General features: G+C 53.1%; 1 protein-coding gene across 10 annotated transcripts in view; it reads left to right on the top strand.

Moving 5' to 3' along the window:
• The window catches only part of EFR3B (EFR3 homolog B), a 150,924-nt gene that overhangs the window by 109,485 nt on the left and 16,219 nt on the right, over positions 1 to 25,220 (top strand). For 9 of the 10 annotated variants that reach the window (XM_045011248.1, XM_045011252.1, XM_045011244.1 and 6 more), the window contains 6 exons: positions 5,033 to 5,182; positions 9,940 to 10,074; positions 11,796 to 11,874; positions 17,355 to 17,490; positions 19,938 to 20,096; positions 22,222 to 22,333. In XM_045011248.1, coding sequence (XP_044867183.1) covers positions 5,033 to 5,182; positions 9,940 to 10,074; positions 11,796 to 11,874; positions 17,355 to 17,490; positions 19,938 to 20,096; positions 22,222 to 22,333 — 771 coding nt within the window. The remainder of the gene's footprint in view (positions 1 to 5,032; positions 5,183 to 9,939; positions 10,075 to 11,795; positions 11,875 to 17,354; positions 17,491 to 19,937; positions 20,097 to 22,221; positions 22,334 to 25,220) is intronic. The other variant, XM_045011253.1, reaches the window with a different exon arrangement.

The following is a 25,220-nucleotide window of genomic DNA, read 5'->3' as shown; positions in this document are numbered from 1 at the left end:
AGCCCGGGTGTATACAGCGCTAGGTGGATGGAAGAAGTCTTCTGGTGACCTAGCTGCTGCCTCTCGGGGAGATGGATGACCTACACCGACAGGAGAACCCCTAGAGTAGTGTCTACTCTGTAGCGTTTCAAGAGTGGACAAGCCCTTTGTCTCCTCAGGTGAAGGGCCACTTAGGGGTTTTCTTCCCCTCTCTTTATAGACCACTAAACCTTTGAAATGTGTTCTTCTGAAGTGACTCCCCACATAAAGTTCCTTTCCATGCTGTGTGGTGGAGACGCCATCCTGGCTTCTACCCTGCTTGTGATTTTTGCAATGCAAATGATCTTCCTGCAAAGTCCAGTACGAAAGAATAGACCCCTGTCCTTGGCTACATCTGGCTTCAGGTGTCCGCCCCTTTCTTTCATCTGGAAAAACCCGTTTATCAACTTCTCCTGGTGTGCCTGCGTTAAACATGCTTTAATCGCTTTCCAGCACGTCTGTATAGTTCTTCGTAGGGTAACTGTACCCACGTCCCGCAAGGACCACGGATGAGCAGTGAGTTAGTAGTTTTCCAGCGAGATATTATGTGCCATCTTTTGGCGCAGTGTGTGAAGCACAGTGAGCCGGCCAGCCAGCTGAGACCCATTGCTACGTGCCAAGGGGCTCCAGGCCCTCTGGCGCTGGGGTTCTCTTAGTGTCACCCCGACTGGGTGCCGTTTCAGTAACGCCCTGCTGTTCTCGTAACTGTATTCTGCCCGTGGTTAGGCAGCGGTCTGTTGCGTTGAATTGCTTCCCCTCATCTCGGAGCGAGGTTAGGCGTTCTAGGAAGCCTTCCAAAGGCCGAGGAATAACAAGCAGGGAGAGGCCAGGGACAGCACAGAGTAATAACCCAGTGCTTCAGAGCGGCGTCAGGAAGAGGTGATCGTTTGGTCTGTGGTCTTGGAGTCTGGAACCTTAGAACAGCCAATGCTCAGACTATGCACAAACCCAGAGCTAAGGGCTTGAAGTTTTGCTGTCCTGGACTAGTTCAATGCAGCTGGACGCGCTATTAGTAGCTTTATGGTAGCCCTATGGTAGTCCAGCCAGAATCTGGACCTACATTGTCATGGGCGCTGTGCAGTCATATGGTAAGAGACAATCCCTGCCCTAGATTGTAGAGCTAACAGTCTAAACAGTCCAATGGTGGGAGCAGACACGTAGAGGAGACATGACCCAGGGTGGGTCATTGGCAGAACTGGGCGTAGATCCTATGGTCCAGAGCTCCCTCTGTTGGACCACCCGGCCTTTCAGATAGTCTAGTGCTCAAATAGTGCAGTGGTGGGTACCAGTGTGAGAACCTGGCTAGAGAAAGCTAAGGTTGCAGTCACTTGTAACGTTCAGGTTTCGCTTCTCGGGGCCTGCTGCTTGAAGGAGACTCTTTTTTTCTTTTGGAAAGTGGGAATAAAACTGTGCCAGCCATTTCTGAGAACAGGGGGAGCGATGGGGAAAATATTTTCCCAGAGGGGAAAAGTAACATTGGCAGCTTTGTGTTTTGACAGCTGTCTGGCTGGAACGGCTGGGACTAGGAAGCTGAAATTTGACAAGGAACTAGCCTTGACTGAGAAGAGATGCCTCGAAGTGTTCTAGGGAAAATTGGATGAGATTTGGCTGAGTTCTAAGGCTCTGAAAATTGCATTTTCACACACGAAGAATCAACTATTAAAAGTTGAACTATCACAAGGAAGAATAATACACTACTTGGCACCCATATCACGCTTTTCGTCTGGTGTCCAAGCTCGATAAGGACTGGTGGCTCCAGGAGCGATTCACATGCTTCTCTAGTAGAGCTGGGTCCAAGCGACGAGTGATAATTGGAGTGAGATTCAGACTGTAACAGCCCCAGGGCCGAGAGTGTTTGGATTCAGCTCATTGGCAAGAGAGAGGAGCCATCACTAAGGCTACTATTTAGTCATGGGTATTTTTAGTAAAAGTCATGGACAGGCAATAATAATAATAAAAAAAAATTCACAGCCTACGATCTATCCACAACTTATACTATAAATACCCCTGACTAAATCGGGGGGAGGTGGTGGTGGTGGTCGATGCTGGGGGAGAGGGGCACTCCGGGGGGGAGCAGATGGGGGGACTCCTGGGGAGGGTGGGGCCAAGTGGGTTTCAGTTGCCACCGGGATTGCAGATGCCCCGACATCCAGGCACATTTGGATCTAGAGTCTGGGTCCATCTCTGTTTGCAGTGGGCTAAGTCCTGAGGTTCCCACTCCGTTTTTACTGATCGAAAGTCTTCGCAGACTGCCGCCCTCTTTACTTCTAGTGACCCAGTGGGGAGTTTGTCTGAGCCCAGGATCAGGGCCTACCTTTCTTGGGCTCCATGATGTGCTGGGCCACGCACAGCTGCAGTACGTTCATCGGACGGGCTTGCCGGTGACTTACCAGGGGAACATTAAAGTTTATAATCGGAGGAGGGGACCCAGCTCTTACTCCACTTCCAAACAGTTCATTGAGAAATGAACACCTAGAAAATGTGGAGAAAATAGCAACTGCCCCGTGACCCTTACTCGCAGGCTCACGATTTCCAATTGCATGGGGGCCTCGTTTCAGCCAACCCTCCATCCGTGACCATCTGCCCTGCCCTGCCCTGCCCTGCGATACTAGGAACCGTCCTCTGTATTCAAACAGTTCTGTCCATGTACTTCACACACTAGTTCCCTTGACACCTTCTGCATCTCTAATGCAAGTGGATGTTTTGTTTCTCCTGCAGCGCAGCTGCTTATTATCCACTGTAACACTGAGCAAAATTCTTCTAGTCTCAGCCCTCGCACACCTGTTCCACCTGCTGAAAGTCAACAAGCTAGGTGGGGGCTCAGTCTGTGATCCAGCACCAGGTCCTCAGCTGCTGTAAATCAATGGATCTCACGGATTTATTCCAGCGGAGGGTCTGATCCTTAGTGTTTATTGATAAGTGAGGTTACAGGGCCAAGTTCAGACCTGGGACGACTCCCCTGAAGTTATAATGTATGTTCTCTGTCTCTCTAAAAGTACCAGAACACTGCAGGGTTTTTCACCCCTCGGGATTGCTGGGAATTCAAACCATGTCTTTAAACAATGCAGTCATTTTCCAGGGGGAACCATCCCTTAATGAGGGTACATTTTCCTGGGTTATGTCCCTTTAACCACCTTGGGCCTTATATTTTCAGTGGTGAGAGTGAGGATGCCCAGGCACTGCCTGCACAAGCATTGATGGCATGGCAGACACAGCTCCTCCAGCCTGGTCTGCTGGCTTTCTTCAGATTCCCTTGGGGCCTGTGGGGAGGTTAGTGTGTTTACTTTAGGTCAGGGCTGCTGTATTTGGGGGAAGAGGCAAGCCGTAGGCAGGGCCGGCGCAACCCATTAGGCGACCCAGGCGGTTGCCTTGGGCGCTAACATTTAGGGGGCAGCGACTGTGGTGGCCAAACATCCGGCTGCCCCGGTCGTTGTCAGTATTTCGGGGGTGGGACCTTCCGCCGCCTCTGTCAGGGGCGCCATTTTGAGGGCGGGACCGTCCGCCGCCTAAGGCGCCAAAAAGGCTGCCGGCGCTTCTGGCCGTAGGAGCCGCAGAGGCATGAGAGACATTTACACCAGATCCTCAGCTGCTGTAAATTGACGTCGCTGCATTGACGTCAGTGAAGCGAAGCTGATTTCCACCAGCAGGGCTCTGGCTCAGAGGTCCTTGGGATCCCATCCAGCGGACACTGCGCGTGTTTAGCGATCGCCCCTCTATGGAATGCAGGATCGGGACCTTCGTAAACCGGCCAAGGCAGGGATCTTGTTGGCTGGTTTGTCCTGAAGGCACCTCTTGTGGCCCAATTTCAATAATAAGCATCCCAGTGGAGCACCCGTTCGGATCTGGCAGGGGATTGTCAAAGGCAGAACAGGTGCCCAACTCCCATGGGAGCCTGTTCCAATCTGGAGTATAGTTTGGTGACTGAGCAGAGTCTCTTTGGGCCAATTTGTTCTCCCCAGATCCAACCCCCTCCCACATGCTGGGGAAATTTAGGTCTTGATCCAATTCTAAGCGCTGCAGCCTGGGCCGGTCTTTGCTTCTAAGCAGATTGACCACTCGGTGAAGTGAGAAATAATGGCACGAGTTCACCCCTTGGCCCCGGCTTGCTAAGCACTACTGGTGCAGTGTCCCTCTCTGGCGCCTTTCGCCTAAGGCTCTCGGAGCACTTTCCAAACTTCCAGTTAGTCCTGACAGCAGCCCCTGGGAAAGACAGAAGTAGCGTTATCTCTAGTTTAGAGATGGGGAAACCGAGGCACGGGGAAGTAAATTACCTTGCCATGGATCACTCCGTGACACAGCTGGAAGGAGGAGCCAGAGCATGGACCACGCCAGGCATACACTGTTCTAAGTAGAGCAGATTGGAAAAGTGCCAACAAAACATTCTTTTCACTAGAATTTGCCAGTTTGTCAAACTTGAAATATTTGGTGGAGACGGTTCGATTTGATGAAGTTCGGTGGGAACCCTGCTGGGTTTCCTGCCAGCTCGCCCCCCTGGTTCTTCAGTAACCCGTCATCTGGGCTGACGGGAGCAGAGAGCCTAGAAGCTCCTTGGCCATCTGGACTTCCAGGGGCTGCAGCTCTGGGACAGCGCACCCGGCAGACTGCCCTGGAGCTGGGGCTCTGTCCCCTTTTGCAGAGAATTTTTTGCTCTCAACCCAGATTTTAAACTCTTGACATCCTCCGCGAAAGGGAACGACCTCCCTCCAAACAGCTCGAGTTCTAACCAACAGGCCGAGATCCCAGAACTGAGAAAGGAAGCCCAGAGTCCTGACTCCCCGTCTTAACCACTAGATCACATTCCTCTTGCAGAGTGAGGAAGAGAACTCAGGCGTCCTGAATGGCCAGTCCCCTGCTTTCACCTTTGGACGACCATCTCTCCCCTAATGTGCCCAGTGTCACACCCGAGGGGTGGGTAATCCCCGGCCGTTCAGTCACCGCGTTCGGACGTTCTAATGACTGCATAGCCCTGTTTCATCCATGTGGTGGTGTGTGTGTTTTTAATCCTTTCCTTAAGGATCCGGATGTCCGGCATAAAAGGCCTGCAGGGGGTGGTGAGGAAGACGGTTAATGATGAACTCCAGGCAAACATCTGGGACCCGCAGCATATGGACAAAATCGTGCCTTCGCTGCTCTTCAACCTACAACACGCAGAGGAGGCTGAGAGGTGGGAGTTTGCTTTTCCCTTCCTGGTAGGGGTGCAGAGCCGCAGATAGCGTTTCTGGCGCTGCTAGGTCTGGGTAGCAGCAAACTCTCTTGTTCTGTTCCCGAGCAGCAAGGAAGGGTTGGAATTCCTGGAGCGCCCGCTGTCCTTGCTGGGGGAGAAACGAGTGGACCCAGCCTTGGGAGGCTGTGTGGTTTCATTTGCAGTGTACACGTTGAAGCAGATCCTCAGCTGGTACAAATCGATATCAATGGAGCTACACTGGTTTGCAGAGCTGAGGGCCTGACCCATATTTCCTACTATTGTCACAAAAAAGGGAGTTAAACAGCAAACAGCCATCTTCCTCTGAGCTGCACCCCAACCCCCCAGCAGGCTTTCTGCACGCATCATAAAGAGGTGTAAAAAAAATAAAAAAAAAAATAAAAGCCAGACATTTTGTTTCCATTGCAGGTGACCTTTAAGTAGAGCTGGGTGAACATTTTTTTTCTTTTGACAAATGGTAAATTCAGTGAAACATCCATTTTCCAGGGGACCAAAACTGTTTGCAAATGTAGGTCGAATCTGGTGGAAAGAAAAAGAAGAAAATACATATTTAAAAAGACAAAAAAAATAATTCCAACCATTTAGACACTAAATATTTTGATTTTTTCATTTTGAAACAATGGTTTTGTTTTGAAATGTAGCTAGATTTGACAGACCCGCTGAGAACGTATGTATGTTTTTATTTGTTTGTTTTTTTGAAAAACCTAACACCTCAAAATGAAACAAAACAAACAACTGTTGGGATGGGGGGGGGGCGGAAATCACTTTTAATTGAACGAATTGAAAAGTTTCTGCTGGGGGAAAAAAAAAATGTTTTCTGCGGATCAGTGATTCACTCCGTGCCTTTCTCAAGTCCTGCAGCTAGCTAGTGGCAGAACCGCGAGCCCTGGTTCCCCGCCCTCTGCCTTGTAGCCGGCTACCCACTCTCCGGTTTGCTTACATTCTCTCAAACACACTATTTATTGGGCGTTACGGTTCGGGGCCTTCGGAAGTTTCCTTAAAATGAGGCAACTCGAGTTTTTGTTTGTGGTGGTTTCTCTCTGCAGGACTGAAATTGCCTGCTGGGAAAGTTCTTCATTATGATGTTAGTGCTTAGAGGCCAGGGGCGGCTCTACGTTTTTGGCCGCCCCAAGCAGTCATGCCCGGGAGGCGCCCCGGAGCCGCGGACCTCCCGCGGGCATGACTGCGGAGGGTCCGCTGGTCGCGCGGCTCGGCTGGACCTCCCACAGCTGCTTGAGCCGAGCCGCGGGACCAGCGAACCGTCCGCAGTCATGCCTGCGGGAGGTCCACTGGAGCCGCGGGACGAGCGCCCCCTCCACAGTCATGCCTGCGGCAGGTCCGGTCGTCCCGGGGCTCCGGTGGACCTCCTGCAGGCATGACTGCGGCAGGTCCGCCGGCCCAGCCTGCCGCCCCCCCGGGAAAGGGCCGCCCCACGCACGTGCTTGCCGCGCTGGGGTCTAGAGCCGGCCCTGTTAGAGGCCCTGTTGTGTTACTTGCTGTACAGACGCCGTCCCTTCCCTGAGCAGCTCGCAGTCGAAACGGACAGGACAAAGGCTGTGGTGTTACCCCGCTTTGCAGATGGGAACGTAGGCACAGAGAGGTGAAGGGAAGGGAAGCTTGAGGCAGCTCATCTTGCTTTACAGAGCTGTCAGGGTGAAGGCACAGACCTGTGCATTTGCCAGATAAGACTCTCAGCTTGTTCTCCTCTCTAATTGCCCCATAAACAGGGTGCAAGCTGTGACAGGAGATTAGGTAAAACCTCTCTCTCTCTCCCTTCCCCATCCTATGCCTCAGGTGTGTCCACCCCAGCCTGCTGGGCTTTCACAAGCAGACAGGGATTTTTAAGGGAAATTACTCAGGTGATAATGATATACCTATCTCCTAGAACTGGAAGGGACCCTGAAAGGTCACCAAGTCCAGCCCCCTGCCTTCGCCAAGTACTGATTTTGCCCCAGATCTCTAAGTGGCCCCCTCAAGGATTGAACTCAACCCTGGGTTTAGCAGGCCAATGCTCAAACCACTGAGTTATCCCTCCCTCCGCTCGTCTTTGGATGCTGCTGGCGAGAAGGGGACATGTGCATGAATTCTGCCTGGTTTATTTTGACGGTTAGGAAAGATGCCTCAGAAATCAAGTGTTCAGGCTTAAAACCCCTTCATGGTGTTCGCATAAGCAAACGGTCCAAGCGGAAGGCCAGATCCTGGTGCCCGGGTGTGTCCGAAGTAACTCTTGAGTAGGCAGCGAGTTGCTCTGGATTTGCACTGGGTGAAGCGAGGGCAGGTTCTGGCTCTGGGGGGGTCTGACTTTTGAATGAGCGCACAAAGCCCCATGTTTCATATGCAAATAGGCATTTGTGGCGTGTAAAACACGGCAGTCTCCTGGCTTTGGGTGTCTACCACTGGCCTCTAGTGGTTGGCTCCCAGAAGGAATAAAGGAACCTTTCTGGGTATGCCTATAGTGCGCATGGAGCCCAAGTCTCCCTTCTGACCACACACAAATCAGTGTGACTCGGGTCAGCAAGCAGGGAGGACTCGGGCCCCTGCTAAGGGGGTGGGTCAGAGCCCAAGTCTTGCCGCGATAGATCCAAGCCCTCTCCTTTTGCAGCGTGGACACAGCTCAGGCTGCAGACCCGCGTTAAATGGTCAGCCCAGTGCAGGACGGATGCATTAGCAGCGCTGAGACACCCGGATCCAACAGTTGTAGTGCAGTGTGGACACTCAAGCCCGGGCTTGGAAACAGCAGGTCCCACAGACCCATCAAAGGGGTTAGCGGAAGTGGTTGAGACCTGTGTATTTGGATGGGGGTTCTCGCCTTGGCTCCCCAGATGCACGTGTTGTTTTTGTAATTGCGGAGTCTGTGGCACATGGACAGTCTCCTACAGGTACACACTGCAGACCAAAGATCCATCTCCTGCCCCGTGGGCCAGACGCACAGGGCTGGCTGGGAGCAGCGAGCTGGGTGCTTTGCTGCCTCCTTGGCCCCGATTCACTGTCTGGCTACCTACACAGGGGTCTGTGCGGCGTCCGTCGCCATGGCACCCGAGTGCCAGACGTTTTTCAAACATGATTCGTATTTTAACTTTCTCTCCCCGCCCTGCCCCAGGGCGATGGCTGTTATTGTCGGGAAACTGAGGCAGATGGGGGGGTGTTTTCAGATTGTTCTCAAGGCGCTGGGGTCTCTCCTCACTCTGATCTGAGCTCCGCAGTCACGGGCCAATGGCTAAGGAAGCTCTGACCCCACTCACCCTCGTGGTCCCGTCCATCCTCCGGTGGCACTAATAAGATCTATTGGAATTGGAAAAGGTACAGAAAAGGGCAACAAAAATGATGAGGGATATGGAACGGCTGCTGTATGAGGAGAGATTAATAAGACTGGGACTTTTCAGTTTGGAAAAGAGACGACTAATGGGGGATATGAGAGAGGTCTATAAAATGATGGCTGGGGTTTAGTAAGTAGATAAGGAAGTGTTATTTATTCCTTCTCATAACACAAGAACTAGGGGTCACTAAATGAAATTAACAGACAGCAGCTTTAAAACAAAGAAAAGGCAGTATTTCTTCACACAGCACAGTCAACCTGTGGAACTCCTTGCCAGGGGATGTTGTGAAGACCAAAACTATAACAGGGTTCAAAAAGGAACTAGATAAGTTCATGGAGGACAGGTCCATCAATAGCTATTAGCCAGGATGGGCAGGGATGGGGTCCCTAGCCTCTGTTTGCCAGAAGCTGGGAATGGGCGACGGGATGGATCACTTGATGATTGCCTGTTCTGTTCATTCCCTCTGGGGCAGCTGGCATTGGTCACTGTCGGCAGACAGGACACTGAGCTAGATGGACCATTGGTCTGACCCAGTGTGGCCGCTCTTAGGTTCTTAAGCACATAGCTGTTGTGGGTGGTGATTTAGAAGAAGATGGTTTCTCAAGCAATCAGTGCCAGCCACCATTGCAGCCAAACAGCCCTTGCTGTTTGGGTTCATCAGGAGCTTGGATCTTTGGTTCCAGCGTGTTATGCCCGGCCTAGGGTATAAAGCACAAAGCATGTTGTTTTGGTGGGGAAGGGGAGAGTCGGAGCTCCCCCTACTGGCCCATTGTAGAATAAACTAGGCACCTCTTAAACTCTGAACCAAATTCGCTCTTTTACTTGGAACCCTAATTTGTCAGAAAAGAGGAATTTCCCACTGGCTGCCTCCATTCCATGGTACATCTGAGCCGCGTGGCGCTGGTAAAGGTTAGGATCTGCGTGGGTGGGAGAGGGCCGTGTGGGCGGGGTCCGATAGTCAGCTCCCTTCTGTTTATAGATCAGCTCTCGTATCAAAGGAGCCCAGATTGTTGAACAGATACATTGCGCACAGGGGATCCCTTCACTGATCACTGAAGCGCAGCCCCCCTGGAGCAGAGCACAGCAGTTTTATTCTGCATGGTTCAGAGCCACACCTGGAAGGAGATGTGAGGCGCCACTAACATAGCTGGAGTTTAGGGAGGCAGAATGACTCTCATTGTAGGCCCAGATTTCCCGTTCCAAAGGGCGGTGTTTATATTCTGGATGCCGGCGTCCTTCGCAGCAGAGGAGAGGCAGCGCTGGGAGCGCGGTGTTGGAAAGCGAACGAGAGCGTCGCGTTGTGGGACGGGAGAATGAGTGGGTTAAAATCGGTCTCCTTGATTGCTGCTGTACTGAGTGGTTCTACGGATGAGGCTTAATCTCTCTCTCGCTCTCTCTCAGCCGCTCTCCATCTCCCCTGCAAGCAACTGAAAAGGAGAAAGAGAGTCCCACTGAGCTGGCAGAAAGGTGCCTGCGGGAGTTACTGGGGCGAGCGGCTTACGGTAACATTAAGAACGCCATCAAACCTGTTCTCATGTAAGTCACTTGGTCAGATGATTGTCCCTCCACCCTGCCCGCATCTCTCCTCTGCTGGGCCCTCTGGCTCTCTGTGTTCACTTTTCCTCATCCCCTTTTGTCCCAGAGTGGGACCCTTTCGTGTTACTGATCAGAAGGAACAATCATGTTGCTGTGAATTAGTGAGGCTTGTTCTACACTACGGGGTTAGGTTGACATGAGGCAGCTTATGTCGACCTAACTATGTCAGTCTACACTACAGGGTCACTCCCGCCAATGTAAGTGCCCTGCTACACCGACATCATAACTCCACCTCCAGGAGAGGCGAAGGGCTTAGGTTGGTATGGTTGGGGCAAGGCAGGGCCTGTATAAACACTGTGTTCCTTACACAGGCTGTTGGCGGTCTTGTCAATGTCATGGCTCAGCTGGAGCTGTGAAATTGACGAAAAAGTTGGCTCCTGGCTCCCTGGCCGGGTTGCTGCTGGGTCTCTATTCCAAGCCGAGCTGCCACCCAGGTTCCTGGCATGGGCTGCCGCCAGGGCTCCCTGCTCCCCACTGGGAACCCTGCTGCCCCCTGGGGTCCTGGCTCCCCACAAGGAGTACGGCAGCTGACCGGACCCCGGGTGCAGAAGTGAGAAGCCCTGGGTGACTATACTCCAGCTCCTGGCAAGGAGCTACGCGGCGCTGAGATCCCTGGCTCTCAGGCCCCCCACAGTGCCCCTCTTCAGTCGATGGAAGCGCTCCTGGTGAGGACACGCACCACCGACAGAAGGAGGGTAAGGTGGACATCAGCCACCGCAGTAATTACTGCAATAGCTGTAAGTTGGCCTAAGATAGGTCAGCTTAAAATTGTAGGGTAGACATAGCCCTAGTGTCTCTTTGTATGTAATGGACTCATAAGAACATCAGAACGGCCAGACTGGGTCAGACCAATGGTCCATCTAGCCCGGTGTCCTGTCTTCTGATAGTGGCCAATGCCAGGTGCTTCAGAAGGAATGAACGGAACAGGTAATCATCAACTGATCAGATCTACTCAACTGTGTGTCATAAACCTTAGACTGCTCGTGGGTTCTGGAGAGTCTCCTTTAGCTCAGGTGGGAGTGGGGCTTGCGTTTCCGGATCAGGACAGGCCGAGTTCCATCTCTGCTGCTGCTTTGAAGTTAGTGGCCACACCCTGGAGCAGAATGACAGCTCTGATGTCCTGGGGGCTGTGGATTTGTTCCAATACGTAGGGCATTGCACTTTTCCAAGTGCTGTATACGTGTTAGGTAATGTCCTCCTCCCAACGACTATTTCCCCTGCTGGGCGGGTAACTACTGTCAGCCCCAGTCAGGTGAGGAGGGAAACCAAGGCACAGAAAAGAGGAACGATTTGTCCATGGATACAGAGGGACTGAATGGCAGAGCTGGGATAAAGACCTAGCAGTTCCTAGGTCCCAGTCCCAGCCATACAGGGGCAAAGTCCGTGAGCACAAGCTGTGGACTCACCCCTAAAAGTGAGCAACGCCTGAGCCTGGGAGGGAATTGGGGGGGAAAAGTAGGCAAATTAGCTCTTTACAGGGTTTGATCCTTAGCTGGCAGTTTGCGCCCTGCTCTGACTGCTTCTGTGTCACCTGCCTCCCACGCTGTCTGTTTGCTGTTCTCTCTGAGCAAAGGGAAAAGATGCCTTTGCTTGTTGTACCAGCAAGCCTACAAGCCTCTGTAATTGCTAAACTCACTCTTCTCTCTTCTCTCTCCCTGAAGCCATCTAGACAACCACTCGCTCTGGGAGCCAAAGACGTTTGCTATTCGCTGCTTTAAGATCATCATGTACTCCATTCAGGTGAGCCGCTGGAGAGATGGCGGTTTGTGTCACTTCAGTACTGTAATGAATTGTGAGTGTGTGTCCTGGTGCTCCCTGCTAGAAGGAATCCGAATTGCACCACGTGCGTGTCAGTGGTCCGGTGCTGCTAACTGTGGTGAAGGCCTGTGCTTTTGGAGGAGAAGGATCTGGCTTCTGTCCCTGTTGTCACTGTGAAAGTCTGAGTAACCACTGCATGCAGTCTCTGGCAGCGATGGACAGATTTGTTGCACTCTATATAAAACAGTGTGAGTAATTTCCTGGAACTAATCTGTATGTATCAACACAGAGACTTGCTATCAGATGGTTCTTTGCAAATTACATCAGCCTATAAATACTGATACCTTGCCCTTACGTGGCACCTTGCAAAGATGGGGAGGCTTGTTACCGCCACGCTACAGATGGGGAAATTGAGGCACGGAGGGTAAGTGACTTGCCCAAGGCCATATGCTGAGGATTAGCAGCCAGGACTCCTGAGTCCCAGTCCTGTGCTCTAGCCGCTAGAACATACTACTTCCGTGATTTACCTGTGGCCCTAGTGACCGATCCTAAACCTGTTAGTCAGTCAGAGAGTTTGCCTGAGTCGGGACTGTAGGATCCGGGAGTACGTTGAATCCTTGTCCTGTTGTTGTTGCCTTTGTCTTTCCCTTCCCTCGTTCATTAGACATGCTCGCAGCCCGGTGCGGTAAGTAACGAGAGCCCCTCGCTGTGCTGTGGCAGGATCCTGCCCTGCACGCCGGAGAAGGACTAAGAAGGGCCTATCATGAGGCTGGAGCTCCCAGGAGGAATTCAGGCTGACACAGCCAGAGCTCCTGGGGCGCTCATGCTGGAGTGGTAGTTAGTTCAATGTGCTCCCAGCCGTGCTAGCCGGTTTGGCCAACAGGGCCATGGCCCTGCCCTCCTCAGGGAGCTGGTGCATGTGAAGTGGCTAGCAGGGACTATGGTTCCCAATGGGATTCTGGCCAGCCCCTGGCAATCAACTCCTGGAGCCCTTCCTTGTGCACCCACTTGGGGGTAGGCAGAATGTGGCCCCGAGATTTCCTGTCTTGCACAGCCTGGGCGTTGCAGATATAACAAGCAGCGATGCTTTAGGCCAGGGGGTCCCATCCACCATTGCTATATCGGGGAGGTGTTACCTAGGCAGGGGTCAATGACCTGCCTTGGAATTTGGCCAGGGCTAACAACCCTCTTCTGCAAGCCAATAAAACGCCGCTCTAGAGGACCGTGTTCGTGGGGGAACCGGAACACAGCCTGTCTCTCTCCCTTGGCAGCCGTTCTTTCCCTGTTAGTGCAAAGCAACCTCCCGTTGAGTTAGCTGGCATGGCAATAGGGTGGAAAACCTCGTCATGGGAGCCACTGGGAGCTACCTGTTTCCAGCTTGCTGCCGTTCCATCAGTGCACGCCGCCTGCCTCTGCAGAAAGAGAAAGGAGCCGCCCGAGGCTAAGCACAAACTGTGCAGACAGGAGAAAATGATACAGGTCCAATTCTGCACTCAGCCACTCCCGCGGAGCCCCAGTGGCTTAGCAAGATGTTGCATGGAGGTGAGTGAGGGGAGAATTTGACACCCGTGTGTAGGATATGGAAAGATACCGGAACAAATTGTGAAATAGTCAGTTTGTCCGCCCCTGGAGGAGAATAGGGTTAGCCCAGGGGTGGCCAACCTGAGCCTGCGAAGGAGCCAGAATTTACCAGTGTACATTGCCAAAGAGCCACAATAATACGGCAGCAGCCCCCCCCCCCGCTCCCAGCGCCTCCCGCCTACTGGCAGCCCCACCGATCAGCACCTCCCCACACCTCCCGATCAGCTGTTTCGTGGCGTGCAGGAGGCTTGGAGGGGGGGGGAGCGAGGGCACGGCAGGCTCAGGGGAGGGGGTGGGAAGGGGTGGAGTGGGGGCAGGGCCTGTGGCAGAGCCAGGGACTGAGCAGTGAGCACCCCCCAGCACATTGGAAAGTTGGCGCCTGTAGCTCCAGCCCCGGAGTCGGTGCCTGTACAAGGAGCCGCATATTAACTGCTGAAGAGCCGCCTGTGGCTCCGGAGCCCCAGGTTGGCCACCCCCGGGTTAGCAGGAATAGCCAGCGTGGCTTTGTCAGGAGCAAATCATGGCAAACCAGCTGAATTTCCTTCTTTGGCAGGGTCACTGGCCAAGTGGCTGGGGGAAGCTTTAGACAGGAGACCTTGATTTCAGTGAGGCTTTTGACACAGTGACAGTCTCAGTAAACTAGGGAAATGTGGGTTTGATGAGGTTACTATAAGGTGGATTCACAACCACTTGAAAGACCCTCCTCAAACAATAGTTGTCACAGGTTTGCTGTCAAACTGGGAAGGTGTATCCAGTACGGCCCTGTGGGGTGTGTCCTGGCTCCAGGGCTGTCCAGTGTTTTGGAGAACGGAAAGGAGAGTATTCACATGACACCATGCTGGGAGGGGTTGCCAGCACTTTGATGGACAGGATTCGAATTCAAAACCACCTTGACAAATTGGAGAGTTGGTCTGAAATCCAAAAGATGAAATTCAGTAAAGACAAGCGCAACATACTTCACTTAGGAGGGAACTGTCAGGAGCCCAACTCCTTTTGTGGGACATACAGCTGAGAAGGATCTGGGGGTTGCAGTGGGTCACAAATTGAATATGAGCCAACAGTGTGCTGCAGTTGCGAAAAAGGCTAATATCATCCTGTGTCGTATGTGAGACACAGGCGGTAATTGTCCCGCTCTGCTTGGTGCTGCTGAAGTACTGGAGTAGGAGCACGGTGTCCAGTTCTGGGCGCCACCGGTTAGGAAAGATGTGGACAAATTCGAGAGCGTTCAGAGGAGAGCAACAAAAGTGATCAAAGGACCGATGAGGAACGGTTAAAAAAACTGGGCCTGTTTAGTCTTGAGAAAAGAAGCCTGTCGGGACCTTATAACAGTCTTCAAATATGTTAAGGGCCGTTATAAGGAGGAGGAGGATCAATTGTTCTCCATGTCCACAGAGAGCTTTATCTGCAGCAAGGGAGAGCCAGGTTAGATATTCAGTGAAAACTTTCTGAGGGGAGTTAAGCTCTGGACCAGGCTTCCAAGGGAGATTGTGGAATCCCCGTCACTGGAGGTTTTTAACAGGTTGGCCAGACCCCTGTCGGGGGTGGTCCAGGTTTGCTTGGTTCTGCCCCAGTGCAGGGGGCTGGACTCGATGACTTTCTGAGATCCCTTCCAGCCCGACATTTCTATGACTCTGGGTTTTATCTTTTCCCCTTCTTGCTCTGAAGCCAGCCCCTCTTAGGTGACGCTGTTAGGATCACAGAATATCAGGGTTGGAAGGGACCTCAGGAGGTCGTGAGTTGGGATTGAGGTTGGTTTGAGCTAAACCCCAGATTTAGGTTTTGTTAGGATTTCTAGAACCCTGTTTTCTAAGGTCATTAGAAATGTTTCCATGATCTTTGTTTGAATCCTAATGAAAATATATTTCTGTCTGGATTGTCGTCTCCCTTCCTTTCTTTGTGGTCACTTAGCCCATTTACTTTTCACCCAGCGCATAGGTTATTTAACCTTTTCCCCACTCTGCACAGCCGGGCGAACGGAGAGGAAGGACAGCTTGGTGCTTAGGGCACTAGCTGGGGAGACCAGGTTTCAATTCCCAGCTCAGCCGCTGGCTTCCTGTGGGACCATGTACGAGTCACTTAGCCTCCCCGTGCCTCAGTTTCCCATCTGTACAATGGCGACCGTAGCACTGCCCTGCCTCACAGTGATGATGTCAGGATCAATCTATTAGGTACTACAGGGATAGGGTACCTCAGATGTCAGTGTCACTTTTGTTTCTAGTTAATTTTGATTTATGGCTCTCTCCTGCCAGCTCAGCCCTGCTGTCCTTGGGGAACGCTTACATTAAAGAAGGCCCCTGTTTTCATTGCATGTTTTATCTTGTAAACTGCACGATGCCCATTATCTTTACATTAGGTTTTATAAAATGCATCTTTTTTTCCCAAAATCGAAACGTTGGGTGTATAACTCACCAGGTCTCGTTGGAAGGATATACAATCAATACATTCTCCCTTCAGAAATACCCAGGATCAATCACTTTTTGGACCAACTCCTGTTGGTGAGAGAGACAAACTTTTGAGCCACGCAGAGCTCCTCTTTGGGTCAGAGAGATACTCCGAGCGTCACAGCGAAATACAAGATCAGACAGATAGTTTAGCACAGGTAGTAAGCACATATTGTGAGGGGCCAGTGCTAAGTTAGCTGTGACACTCTCAGTACCTCTCCCAGAGCTGAACAAGAGCTTCATGAGGCTCAAAAGTTTCTCTCTCACCAACAGAAGTTGGTCCACTAAAAGATATGACCTCCCGCACCTCATCTCTCGAATATAGAACCATAAAATCTCAGGGTTGGAAGGGACCTCAGGAGGTATCTAGTCCAACCCCCTGCTCAAAGCAGGACCAACACCAACTAAATCATCCCAGCCAGGGCTTTGTCAAGCCGGGCCTTAAAAACCTCTAAGGAAGGAGATTCCACCACCTCCCTAGGGAACCCATTCCAGGGACTGACCCGATTACAACCACCCCGCATACAGGATTAATCATGACAGGGGCTTTTATACATATGTAAATCATTTCCCCCATATGAACATCTCCTGACTGAAGTTCCGTGCACTAGACTTTCATAAGTATGTTTCCATTCCACGTCCATTTCTATTTAGTAGCTCGAAAAGTCATCCCGTGTATTCCTGGGTCAGTGAAGCTTGTTCTCTACACAGTATATTTCCCTGCGCCTCTTTCCATAAATACACAGGTGCAGTCTGTGTGAGCACATCTTCTGGCTGGGCCAGCCCCTTACTTGCCCCTCGTTAAGGATGGTCCCCTTTCGATCAGGTGGCAGAGACCAGTGCTTCTGGTGCTGAAGGTCCCTGATTCTGTCCTCCCAGGCGACCTGCCTGCATGTCTGTGGCCGTGCTAATGCGTGCATGGAACGATCCGTTGAGCTCGAGGTAGTGGGTGCCGTTAGGAGTGACACGTTGATCACTCGCTGGTGTTCCGTTGATCTCGGCGCTTGCGGGATTGGCCACAGAATTCTTCCCCGGCTCCCCTTCCTGCTGCCCCCTCCCTGGCGTCGGTGGGATTACACGGGCTGCAGGCGGGCACAGAATTTGGCCTGGTCTGGAAGATTCCACAAACGCAGTCAATAGTTCAGTGCTGTGTGTGTCCGTATTTCATGACAACCATTGTGCGGTCAGGAAAGGCTCTGTGCAGAAGTGACCCCGTTCCCTGTGTGCTCCGCTGCCTGCCTTGCTGTCGCCTTTGTAGAGGCAGCACTGCTATGGGAAGGCTGGATTCTGCCCTCGCGCCGGTGTCATCTGCCAGGTGCTGACTGCCAGGCCTCCCTTTCTTGCGCTGATGGCCGAGCCAGGAATTGCCCCCAGACTGCTACGATCGGCCTGGCTCAGCCGCCGTCTATCAGCGCGGCTCACTCTCTGCTTTCCTTCCAGCCTCAGCATTCCCACTTGGTGATCCAGCAGCTCCTGGGACACCTGGATGCCAACAGCAAGAGCGCGGCCACGGTGCGGGCTGGGATCGTGGAGGTCCTGTCGGAGGCAGCTGTCATCGCGGCCTCGGGATCAGTGGGTAAGGAAGGGATCCGGTCCAGTGAGCCGCCCATCGTGCCTGGAGGGCGCTCCCATGGCTTTCCCCTTCCCTCCAGCGCCTGTGCCTCTCCGGGCTGGAGTGATTCCCTGCAGGCTCAGGCCTGCAGCAGTAATTGATCCTAGAGGCACGGTGGGAGCTTGGTTCTCAGGAGCCGGAAATGGCAGCCCCGGGAGCCGTGGCGAAAGCTTAGCCCGGCGCAGGCCTCTGCACTGTAGTGTCTGGAAGCATTTTGGTCAGTTTCCTTTTGAAACCCATTGCAGAGATGCCAGCTGGGGATAAAACCCCTACGCGGCTGGGACGGAAATGAGGCAGGCAGACAGACACGGGGCGGACGGATTGTTGGTGCCGGCAGTGTTGTGTCATCAGGGCATGGTTCAGCCTGGCTCATTGCTTCCCTTTGCACTGCCAGCAGCTGGCACCGGGGGGCACCAGGTCAGAGAGCAGGAGGTGGGGGGTGAGTGGTTTGATTTTGGTTTGTTCTGACTCCCGGCTGGAAAGATCTGAGAGTGGCCAGTGGTGTGTTTGGAGAGGCGGACTCCCCGGCAAGGCTTTTACATCCAGGGTCTGCCCCTGCTGCCACTCCAGGCAGCAGCCGCACTCCATTGACCTGGCTGGGCCGAGGGAGGTGCCCCTAATGTTGCCTGAGCCCACCTGGCCTTATGCACTGGTGGACTGGCTGGTTATCCGGGGTGAGCTGAGCGCGTGCAGACTGGGGTTATGGGCTTTACAGGAGAGCTGCTGGCATTTGGATCGTGCAACCGCCTGTGGATTCCTTTGTGCTCAGCGCTCCTGCTTCGAGCGGTAGAATCGCAGAATCCTTGGGGGGGGGGGGTGGAGGGAGGTGGTGTTCCTCCTGCTTAGCACTGGGGGGCAGAGACCCAGGAGTCCTGTGCTCCGTACCCCTTGCACTCCTGGCCTCCTGACGCACAGCGGGACAAAAATGCAGATGAATTAGTTCTGTCCATTTATCAGACTCTCTTAAATCCTGGATTCCATGGGGCTGTGGGTTTCCCACCTCTGAGCTTCTGTGTCTCAAGCCCAGCAGGCCAGGGAGTGTTGTCTAGTGTCTGTTGCAGGGGACTGGGAGTTGAACTCCTAGGTTCGGTTCCTGGCTCTGGCACTGTCCCACTGTGTGGCCTAGGGTAGGTTTCTTAACCAGTCTGGGCCCATTTCCCCATTTGCAAAAAGCAGCTAATGAGACAGGGTCAGTAGAACAAAGAGATGAGCAGGCAGGTTGTTAGAGAAGGAGGTTCACATCATCAGGATTTTACTGGGCTTTGCTTTTGCATGCAGTTCCTGCCCCCACCCCTTCTTTTCTGTGTCTTTCTTTCTTGTAGTTATATTCCTTAAAAGTATGTGGTCACGTGTATTCTGGCCAGAGGTGCACCAGAAACACACAGACCCTTGGAGAAACCAGGTAGTTGTTCCTGGCATTACAGGAGCACATGCGGATCTCTTTGTGCTAGGCACTTCACCAGCACGCAATGAGAGATGGTCTCAGCCCCAAAGAGCTGGCAATTGAAATAGACAAGAGAGAGAGGATGGGAGGGGAAACCGAGGCACAGAGCAGTGACGTGAGTTGCCCAAGATGACACAGCAGGTGGATCTGGGAATGGAGCCTTGGTGTCCTGAGTCCCAGCATGCTCTGCACCTCGAAGACTGGACAACTCTGTGCGGCTGAGTGCATCTCCATAGCGAAATCGCCAGGTTCTCTTTCGTAGGCAGCGTAGCTGGAGTTGTGTTGGTCCCAGGATATTAGAGAGACAGTGACCTGTAGAAGAGCTCGGGGTGGCTCAAAAGCTTGTCTCTCCCCAACAGAAGCTGGTCCAATAAAAGTGGTGGCCAAACTCCCCTTTGAGTTGAGTTGGGTTTAACAAGGGCCTTACTGCAGATTGCTAACAAATCGATAGCGTCGTTCGGTCCCGTCTGCGCTGGCAAACCCCAGGCTGTGCTCTCGGAAAGGATCCTTGGAGGTGGGATCTTTGCTAGTGTAAAAGTGTGAGGTTCACACTGGTGGGAGGGTGGAGGGTTGAATTGTGGCGCTCTCCACCGTGGCCCGGTGTCTCTGCTGGGGTATGAAGAGCAGGGGCCATAAGCCTGGGATGTCCTCTTCTTTGTCAGGTTACATCCTAGTGTGGCCAGCCCCCTCTCGCTTACAGTGGGGCTGCATGGCCCAGCAGGGGTAGCAGGGTTGGCTGAATGGGAGCAATGTGGTGTAGTGGCTAGACCACTGGCCTGGGTCTCAGGAGATGTTGGTTCAATTCCTGGCTCGGCCTCTGGGGTGACTTTGGGCAAGTCCCTTCCCCTCTTTTTGCCTCAGTTTCCCCATCTGTAAATTGGGGCTAATGATACTGACCTTTAAGCGCTCTAAGAGCTAGGTGGTGTTCTTGATTAATGGCTCTGCCTGCCCTCTCTGCTCTTCTCAGGACCGACTGTGCTGGAAGTGTTCAACACCCTGCTGAGGCAGCTCCGGCTGAGCATCGACTACGAGCTGACGGGCAGCTATGACTGTGCCATCGTCAGTACCAAGATCATCAAGGAGCATGAAGAGAGGATGTTCCAAGAGGCCGTTATCAAGACCACAGGTATGCAGGTCGCGTGCCGGGAGGGCATCGCGTCCTCCAATGGCTGGAGGAGCCTGCTCTGCTAACAAGGATGTGTTCGGATAAGGGTGTAGTCATTTGCTGCTGCTGTCGGTCGGGTTGGACAAGGGTGATCTGATACCCATAAAACAGGAAATGATCCAAATCACATGTCATGCTGAGGAGCAAAATCAGTCAGCTGAGCAGGAGCCAGCGCTACAGGCGGGTTCTAGTCACAGGGCAGGCCAGTCGGGATCTAATTGGCTGATGTTCCCACATCCCGAGTCCGATTCTTTCTAACACTAGGGAACACCAGGAAAGTGTAAGTCCAGCCTGACTTGTGAGTCAGCGTCGAAGCCCACAGACCGGCTTGGGGTCAGGCCTCCAGACAAAGGGGAAAGTGCAGCAGTGGTGTTGGGGAAAGTGACATCTGAGCCCTATAACTGAACAATCAGTACAAGCAGCCATGGCTGGAACCAGATCCCAGTCGAGTTCTTTTAAAGCAGCTTGGTTTTCCCAATCAGCTCGACGGAAAGCACAAACCCGGGAGTTTCTTGGTACTGTCACCCACTTCTTTACCCTGCCCTGCATTTCACTTCTCTCTCATCTGTGAATTTTCCAGAGGGGTGAATTGGCTTCCTGTAGGAAATCGATACTTTGGCAGAAGTATCGATCCAGCTTAGCTCATAAGTGGCAGTAACTTGGATGGATCTGTCATCTGGGTTCCAGTTTGTCCACATCAGACTCGCAGCCTGACTGGAGGGATGGGCTGCAAATCGGGACCGAGGTGCAGAACAAACCGACGATTGAAAAGGTGGTGTCCTTAGCTTGGCAGTATAGACGGATTGAGGAATAGCAGTGGCACCTGTCTTGCAATGACAGTGGAATACCAGCGGAGGGCAGTATCCACCCAAGACTTCCCAAACCCAGCCTCATCTCTGGGCTGAACACAGGGAACTGCAGAGAGATTCGGGCTATAGGCGGAGATTTCCCTTTGCCCTTGTGCGGTTTGGGAGCAGTGCGGAGGAGTTCAGAATTCAGGCCCAGCCTTGCAGTGAGGCGGGCAGGGGCAGTGGAGAGGAAGAAGAGATAGTGGGCGTGAGCTAACTACGAGCTACCAGCCTCCCTGCAGTCCTAGGTCTGTGCAGCTGCCTTCACATGGCTGGAATCGGATCGTTTGGCCTCCAGGTGGAGGGGCAGGATGCCTGTGAGCCAGGCCGGCCCGTCACAGAGGCCTCTGGTCTGAGCAGTGAATCAGAGGCGCAGCAGCAGGGGTAGCCCATTGCCTGCTGGGCTCGGCTGCCTGCCGTCTGCCTGAGGAGTCCTTGTTCTTGGTGGATCTGGGCTCGAGGAGGGGTGCGTGTGTCGGGCAGGGGCCTGGGGGGAGACGGAGAAATCCGAGGGAGGAAGCTGCTACAGGCCACTGCCTAAGCGCCTCAGGACTTGTTCTCTATGCCGTGAATGGCACCGCAGCCAGCCTGCCTGTGCTTAGCCCTCGCAGGCTGGCTGCAGCCAACCTCTGCCACCCTGCCGGGGCGGATTCGCCACTCACGACTCTGAGCAAACCCAGCGGGAGGCACCGGATGGGCAGGCCCTGACCCTCCCTACGCCGGGACGTACTTACCCCGACCTGGTGACCCTGTGGGCTACTAAGCCTGTGGCTGAGCGGAGCAGGATGTGCCAGAGCCTACTGCTCTGAAGGCCACTTCTGCTGCCTGGGGCACTGATTTTTGGCTTTCTGAGTGGCTAAAGGGTTCCACTTGATGCCTGTCAAGAGCAAATGCTAATTGCCTGAGCTGTGTGCTGGTGACGAGTTACCAAACCTCCGCTACTACCATGAAATAAACCCCTCCCATGAATGCCGATGGGCCGCTCCACTGCTCCCACTCGCTGGAATCAGAGGAGGAAGCCCCCTTGGCGCTGTTCTGAGATTCAGCCTAGGGGCTCTCTCTGGCCAGGTGGTTTGTGGGGTAGATAAATGGACGTCTGCATGGGACTCCCGCTGACCGCCCAGGGCAGAGATCGGCGCGCGCGGGTGTCCGCCGTGGAAACGGGAACTGGGCGTTTGTTCCTCCTGCGAGTTGGCCTCGACTGTCTTGCATGGTCTTAGTGCTGTCTGTCTTCTCAGGTTCCTTTGCCAGCACCCTCCCCACCTATCAGAGGTCAGAGGTCATGCTCTTTATCATGAGCAAGGTCCCGCTGCCTTCTCTGCACCACGCGATAGACGCTGGAAAAGCTGGGTGAGGACAGATTTACTTCTCTTCGTTCCCTGCCCCTCCTGCGAAAAGGGAACCTTTCTCGGGTGACACACTGGAAGCTGATCAAGAATTGGGTTTGGATTCGCTCCAGCAGGGATCCCCAGGGAAGTGTCCCCTGCCTCCCCAGCCATGCACCGGGCCAGACTTTAGTTCATATCCAGGGCCAGTTTTCAGGAAGGCCTTTGAGTCTTGGGGCTGGTCCTCTGATTCATTGTTCAGTAGAAGACGCCTTTCACCTCTAGGTCCCTGGTTCAAATCCAGCCTCCGGCGGTGGTAGGTAGTGTCCATCTGTGACCTTTATAAAATGAGCGGTGGAGCTCAGTTCAGCTTTTATTGGACGGGTGCCCAAATCAGAGCCCCCACCACAGCTGGTTCCCTTAGTAACAGAGACGCCAAGGAGTGAGTGGGCCGTGGAGACTCACGCCAGCCCCCTCGGTCAGTGCTTGGTGCATTGGTAGGGCCGTGGCGAGGAAGCTTGCACGGCCATTTCTGTGACTATAGAGGACTGCAGACTGCCATGCTCTCCATCTGCATTCGCCCTCCAAATTCCCTTTCAAAGCCTCTTTACGGTGCAGTTAGAGAGGCATGTGAATCCAGTGTGTCACAGGCAAAGGGTTTCCCTCTTCCTTCTCGCGCTTTGCTGTCTTTTCACAATGTAGCTGCTGTATGTCACTGAAATCATTATCCTGGGGCAAGAGAGCTTTGGTAGAGCGGAGCTTTAATAAGAGTGTCCATCTAGCCCAGTGTCCTGTCTTCTGACAGTGGCCAGTGCCAGGTGCTTCAGAGGGAATGAACAGACCAGGGCAATTATTGAGTGATCCATCCCCTGCTGTCCACTCCCAGCATCTGGCACTCGGAACCTAAGGACACCCAGAGCATGAGGTTGTGTCCCTGACCATCTTGGCCAATAGCCGTTGATGGACCTGTCCTCCATGAATTTATCTAGTTCTTTTTTGAACCCTGTTATAGTCTTGGCCTTCACAACATCCTCTGGCAAGGAGTTCCACAGGTTGACTGTATGTTGTGTGAAGAAATCCTTCCTTTTGTTTGTTTTAAACCTGCTGCTCATTAAATGCTTTAATGCTGCATCTCCATCCTTTCAGGCAGACATGGCCACAGGAGACTAGTAGCATCATCAGAATTAGCCATGTGGCTTTGCTTGACTGTTCTGCTAGAGGCTGGAAGTGTGCGGAGGGCTAGGGCTTTGGGCAGGAGACTGAGTCGGGAATCCTGGCCGGTATTCCCCACCCCGCCACTGACTCACTGAATGACCTGGAGCAAGTCACTTATGGCCTGACGTTGGGGGTGTTGAGTGTTCACAGCTCCCATTGAAGACCGTTTTCCCTGTCTTGACCCAGGGGGGATGATACCATGATCGCTAGCCTCAGCTTGGCGGTTAGAGACCGCTCTCCGGCCCAAGTGCTCAAAGTAACTGACTCCAAAGGGGAGTGTCGATATACGTACGTTGTCAATTCTGTGCTCTGATTGATGGGCCTGGCTCCTGGGGAAGTAAAGGGGCTGAATTTGGCCCTCAGAACCTAGTGCTAGAACTCTGTCCTGCCCAGGAGGGAATGTCTGTGCTGAGAGGGGAGGCGTTATAGCTGCAGACCACAACAGCTGGAGATAAGACGACGTCCCCGTAAGTCAGGTCACAAGTTCAGCCTTGGCCAGTGACTAGAGCCGGGTACAAGTACATTTGGGAAAAGGACTGAAAACCAGGGATGTCACCTAAATCCAGAGATCAGGCAAGAGCAGCCTCCACTCGCTGCTGAGCACAAATGCGGCTCCCCGAAGGGCTGTCAGAGCGAGATGTCAGTCAGGCTGGACAGTGCAGGAGCTGCCTGTTCTCCTTTCAGTGACGAACGCCCTGCTGCTTCTAACTTGTCTGGTGGCTTAATTAGAAGAGCTTACGGGTGCTAGAAGGACAAAGCCATGCAAGCAGGTCATAGATCTCTCTGTAGCTTTCCAGAGAGGTGGGCCAAGCCGTTGTGGTTCTCCTTGTAGAAGGGGGCATGTCGGATCTTAAGGCACCACCGATAACTGTGGTATTTAATGAAGCGCCAGCCCATCTGTGTTAACACAACAGCCCAGAGAGCAGCATTCAAGCTCGTGGCTAGTTTGTGTGAAAAGCTTTGACCCCCAGCGAGTAGAATAATGCTATTTAGTTCTTTGCTATGGAAAAAAAATAGGAGACTAAGGGAGATGAGGAACAAAATAGAAGAAACTGCTCTTTGGAGCCAGGATAATGGCAGCAGCGATGATATAGATACCAGGCGAAGAGGCTTGGAGCGTGGTACTAGATTCATACCACGACTAGACTGTTAGCACTTGGTGTGTAACCGGATTCGTATGGACAGCCTCATTTACACTGGTGTAATTCCCTTGACTTCAGCGGAGACGCTCCTGATTTGCACCAGTGCAAGATCAGAATCAGGCCTGCTAACTTCAGGGGTGCCCCTGCTGTGAGGTCAGAATCAGGCCGGTGGCCCCTTGCGGGTGAAAGCCAGGCATTGCCACACAGTGACTGTGATGGCAGACTGGAGTCACAGCAGCCATTTAGTGCAGCTCTGCTATCAGCTGATCGGCTTCATCCCCGCGAGGTTTCAAATCTTACTAGACGCTGCAGGAAAGATGAAGCTGACTCCGGGCGTGGGTGTGAACTGGCCCTTAACCCCGCAGGTTGCTCTTGCTCCTACGGAAGTCACAGCTCACAACTGATCCTTGTGGGATGCGGCTTCCTGCCATGTGATTTAGCCTCAGAGGTAGAGGGCACGGAGAGAAGTGTTGTAAATGGCTGAACGATGATCCTGGTTTTCTGCAAACTCCCCGTGATGTTAATTAACCCAGTGAGCACGGACGGAGTTAAAAC

This window comes from Mauremys mutica, chromosome 3 (genome assembly GCF_020497125.1).
Source record: "Mauremys mutica isolate MM-2020 ecotype Southern chromosome 3, ASM2049712v1, whole genome shotgun sequence".
NCBI lineage: Eukaryota > Metazoa > Chordata > Testudines > Geoemydidae > Mauremys > Mauremys mutica.
This window is presented reverse-complemented; position numbering and strand designations above follow the sequence as displayed.